At 49.1% G+C, this 5,018-nt stretch overlaps 1 protein-coding gene across 1 annotated transcript; it reads right to left on the minus strand.

Moving 5' to 3' along the window:
• Positions 1 to 3,929: 3,929 nt before the first annotated feature.
• On the minus strand, positions 3,930 to 4,481 carry LOC112171283. Its single transcript, XM_024308487.1, has one exon. It carries the CDS (start codon positions 4,479 to 4,481, stop codon positions 3,930 to 3,932), a length of 552 nt encoding a protein of 183 aa, XP_024164255.1.
• Positions 4,482 to 5,018: the final 537 nt, after the last annotated feature.

Here is a 5,018-nt window from a genome sequence, read left to right on the forward strand (position 1 = left end):
GCCCACAAGTCCACTGGTCCTTGGGCTTCTCTTGCCACGGCCCTCTACAACGACCACTGCGTAGGGCTCGGACAACCGGTTCTGGGCGCCCTCTACCGCACTCTATACCAGGCCACCATGCATCCTTTCGAAACTAGCATCTCAGGCCCCTTTTGGATCCTTGATTTCTGGATTCAAATTTACTTTCCATTCTTCCACCGCGACGACATTCCGCCGCTACCACCAGCTGACACTCTTCTTGGCCGATGGCTCTGCCGCGAGGCAAGGTACACATCCCCTCCCTATTCTGAATGTTTCACATATTTTTACCTCCTGCACGAAATGCCGTACCTCGACTTAGTGATCAATAGGAGATTCCCGCCTCTACTTGAACATGGGTTCCTTCTTGGGGATGTTAATTATAGTGATCACGCGCGCTTGGCTTTTCGCCGCATGATCTCCTACTCAGACATTAGGCTCGCCGCGGAAGAACTCAGTTATGAGTATTTGCCCAATCACTTTGTTCGCCAACTTGGGCTGATTCAGTTAGTGCCATTCCCCCTCTTTAACGCCTGGAACTACAACACCTCCTGCGCATAATTGGTCCCCCAATTGGTCCTCTGCCAGCCCAAAGCATGCTTGCATTGGTCGATCTCCCTCACTGGGCCAACAAACTCGCTCCCGTTGATGGGACCGCTGAAGATTATGATCAATGGTGGAAAGAAGTCTCTGTCAACTGCTGGAGACAAAGGGATGATGAACTCTTCGCGACCATCTTCCAAGATTTGAGGTATCCCTATGATGCTGATACTGAAATGCTTGCTCGCTTCCCTGAAGATGAGGCGCAATCTCCACCACTAGAATAGGCTTCGCGACCCGCGCGAGCCCCGAGTCCTACTCAAGCCGGCATTGTTATCCGCGAGCCCTCATAAGAGGTAACTGCCTTAGAATGTCTTCATTTCCTTCTTTCGTTTTTACCTCCACTCTTTTCCCCTTACTCAAATTTTAATGCAGCAGGGACGCGTTCCGCCTTCCGGCAGTCTCGCAGTGGATGCTTCTCCAGCTAGTCAGGCTGCTAAACAAAAAGTTGTAGCCACGGAGCCTGAAGTTGAAGACTCTTCTTCCAACGACGACGACCCATAAACTGTAAGGAATTCCTCGTAGAATCTAATATTGCGACATTTTCTTCAAAGTCTAACTTGATTCTCTTTTGATCCCGACAGCTTGTCGCCGCTTTGGCCCGCAAACGCAGTCGCGCTGACCCCGGACCGACCCGTGGGCAGAAGATGAACCACTCGCATCTTGACTGGTACTTCATACTTAACACGAGCACTGAAATTTTCATTCCATCGTTATGTCTGAATCTATAACGCTCCTTACTTGCAGGTCCGTCATAGGCCTTTAAGGCCAACTGGTGAAGGGTCATCCACTGCTGGCGACGGAGCACCCCCTTCTCAAGCCCAAGCGCGGCCTGATTCAATCAATCCTCCACCTCCAATCAATACCGCAAGTGATTCGCAGCTGCCCCTGGTACCAGTGCAGATTCTGGACGATAGCTCGCCTGAAGCTGAAGAAAGAGTGCCATTAACAGATACCTCTCGCGAGCAACTACCTACAACCCTCACAATGGAGCAGATAACGCCTAATTCGGCCAACCCTCTCGAGATTGGCCAAGAACGAATGGCAGCCGATGCTCCCCTTGAGTCACCTGTTGAAGAGGTATGTTTCCTTGTAAATATTTCCGCTCTGGCTCCCACCTTACTCTTTTCATATTCTAACACCTCTTTCTAGTCACCTGTTGAAGTGGCTGTGGTTGCCGAAGAAATGGCTATCGAGAACCCCGCTGAGCCGGATGGTGGAAACGCGGCTGACCAGGAACCTGCCCCCAAGTGCTTGAAGCAGAGGAAGAAGTACCTCATGAACCAGTGTCGGAGGCAGCTCTTGTCGCGGAGCCTCCTGAGGCTCCTATCGCTGTGGATCCCAACCTACCGCCTGTGCCTCCTTCAAGACTAGAGAGGTTGGTTCGCGTGCTTGAAGTGGTCCTACCTATGGTTGTAGATGATGCTGGAGAAGGCCTTCGTCGCCTCCCTGGGCCCTGACATTCTGACCCCTGGCGCGCCCAAGAGAGTCTTGGAGTACCTGAGGGTACTTCTCTGCGAGGGACCCATCACTAAGGCTCAGTTTATTGATATTGACCAGCTGCTGCAGGATCTCCCCCAATGGCTCAATGAGAAGGCGACCACGACCGCGCAGGCTAGGCAGACCCAGGCACACTATCAGGCCCTTACTCATCAAATGGACAATTCACGCGACTCTTTGGGTGATCGGGCCAATCTCATCAGGGGGTTTACGCTCGCGAGAAACCATCTTCGGTCCCAGATTCAGGATTTTCAGGCCCAATTAACTACCGTGATGGCCAGGCTTGCCCTTAAGGAATCTCAACTGGAACAACCCATAGCCGCTTTCGAGGCGCTATCACAGGAAGTAACCCAAGCCTGCGTGGCAGCCCAACAGGCCGCTCAAGCTACCGCTGATGCAAGTTTTCTCCTGGACGAACATTTTCTCCGCCTAACTTATGCAGGCCGGAAACTTTAGGCCTCTAGTATTAGGCCCATTATTTTGTATGAACAATATTAATATTATTATCATCAATTTTCTATTTAGCCCACTTTGCTAGCCCAAATTTTTGTTTTATCTTCGTAGGTAGCAAAGCGATATCAATTCTGCCTTAGCTGTTTAAAGCATTTTTGAAAGAGATAAACTCGAAATGGGGCAGTTACCTCTTTGGAAACTGCTCTGTTGCCCACGCGTATTCAATTTTGTTCATTTCCGAGATCATAGCATTGAATTCCCTTGTTGACCCCATTGATGGCGTTGAATCTACTTCAACTGCCAAGACCAAAGGGCTGAGGCCACTAAAGTTGGCCCCTATAAATACCTATATTCATAAGAGTGCAAATACACGCAACCATGATTCATCCAGAAAATGTCTTGCCTCTTCCTCCTATTCCTGAAATCATCTCCTCTTGCTATCTCGCTTTTAGCCTCTATATCTTAGGCTTTATGGCTTAATCTCACTTCCTGGGTAGGCCTTATGGCCTAATCTCAGGTCCAGCTGCATGTCTTTGGCCTTAGAAAGTCTGGACGGGATTCACCAGTTCTAGTTAAGCTGAAGAACACGTGGCGCTCCTAACGCAGGGTACCACATCCTAGGGAGTCTCTCTCTTTAGGTTTCCTCGCGTGGAGAAAAAGAAGAAGGGTGGAAGGCCACTTGAGGTCCTACGCTCTTCTTCGGCGCCCTACCTCAGGGGTTTAAAGGACAGACTTCTGCTTTTCCCCCTGAGGGAGTTGAGGCAACTGGGCCGGGCTCTGCTCTGATAACCATCTCCATCCCGGAGGATAACTCGCGGGAAGGGTTGCGATGATTTATTTCCTTCCCTCCCCTTGCAGTACCAATGGTAGCAGCGGCGACTCAAATCAGAGGAGGGTGAAGAGAGAAAGAGGAAGAGCGATCAATTTATTGACCCCTCTGGAGATAAAAACTCAGAAATCCAGAAATTTTCAGAAGATCTGAAACCCTTAGGATTTTCAGCCACTGTTGGCTTTGTAATTTGTAAATGTATTTGTATTGCTTTTGGCCGCAAAGCTACTTTATGAATCCAAGCATATTTCTTTCTCCATTTTCAATATCTGTCTATTTAATATGACCTCTGGTATAGGCCCTGTTACATGCTTCTAACACTTATTGTCAAAAGAAAAATGAAATACTTGTAAAAATTACAAAGAACAAAAGGGATATATAAGGCCACTAATACAAGCCTTAATGCGTAGAGTGTTGCCCCCTAGTCTTAGTAGGTGTAGTGAAGACAGGAGAATGAGGCCACAGAAAAGCTGAAATGGAAGGGAGGACGCAAACCAAGGAAGACTATGGTTGCCCCCCAGTCCCAGATTCAGGCCGGTGGATCTTCGAATTCCCAAACACTGGGGTAATATTTCTTCAAGAACCTGCCATTAATGGGGTTGCGGTGTAGGTCGTCCTCCAAATCTTTTAGGTGGAACGCCCCACACTCCAAAATTCTATGAACGACAAAGGGTCCTTCCCAACGCGGAGTCCACTTACCATGGCCAGTCAACTTCTCGCCCAATGGCAAAATCGCCTTCCAAACCAGTTCACCCTCTTTGTAACTGCGGCCGCGCGTCCTCTTATCGTAGGCACGAGCGATGCGTTGCTTTTCCATCACTAAGCTGTCCAAAGCTTCTAAGCGCTTGTCGCTAAGGTCTTCATGCTCCTGCCACATAGCCTGGACATAATCTTCACCGATCAAGTGATGCTGATCTTGGACGCGCAGGGACTGAACATTCACTTCCAAAGGGAGAACCGCATCGTGGCGAAACATCAACGCATAGGGGGTGGTAGTAGTAGGGCTTCGCTTGGAAGTACGATAAGCCCATAGTGTCTCATACAATGTTTCATGCCAGTGGCGAGGGTTCTCAACAAGCATCTTTTTCAACAGAGTAATGATGATCTTGTTACTGGCCTCCGCTTGACCATTGGATTGAGCGTAGTAGGGTGTGCTATGGATAAACTGGATACCTTAGTCATTGACGAGCTGCTCTACATCACCACCCATGAATGCTACCCCCCTGTCAGAGACCAAAACTTCTGGGATGCCAAACCTGCAGATAATATTGCGAAAGATGAATTGGCGAATGGTGGCACCGGAGGCCTCCTTCAAAGGCTCAGCTTCCACCCACTTAGTGAAGAAATCAGTAGCGACGATGATGAACTTGTGCTGGAGTGAAGAATGTGGGTGAATCATTCCGATCAAGTCCAAAACCTAGACTCGTGCAGGCCAAGGTTTAATGATAGGTTGCATGGGAATATTAGGAATGTTCTGGACTGGTCCATGAGCCTGGCAATCTTGACATCCTTTCGCGAATGTGAGATAGTCCTTCAAAATGCTGGGCCAATAGTACCCATGTCTCCTGATGAGCCAACGCATCTTCGGACCCGCTTGATCAGTTCTACACAAGCCTTC

This window comes from Rosa chinensis, chromosome 6 (genome assembly GCF_002994745.2).
Source record: "Rosa chinensis cultivar Old Blush chromosome 6, RchiOBHm-V2, whole genome shotgun sequence".
Taxonomy (NCBI): Eukaryota; Viridiplantae; Streptophyta; class Magnoliopsida; order Rosales; family Rosaceae; genus Rosa; species Rosa chinensis.

Coding starts and splice junctions, on each gene's coding strand:
- LOC112171283 (XM_024308487.1), bottom strand. CDS start 4,481: ATGCTTGTTGAGAACCCTCGCCACTGGCATGAAACATTGTATGAGACA.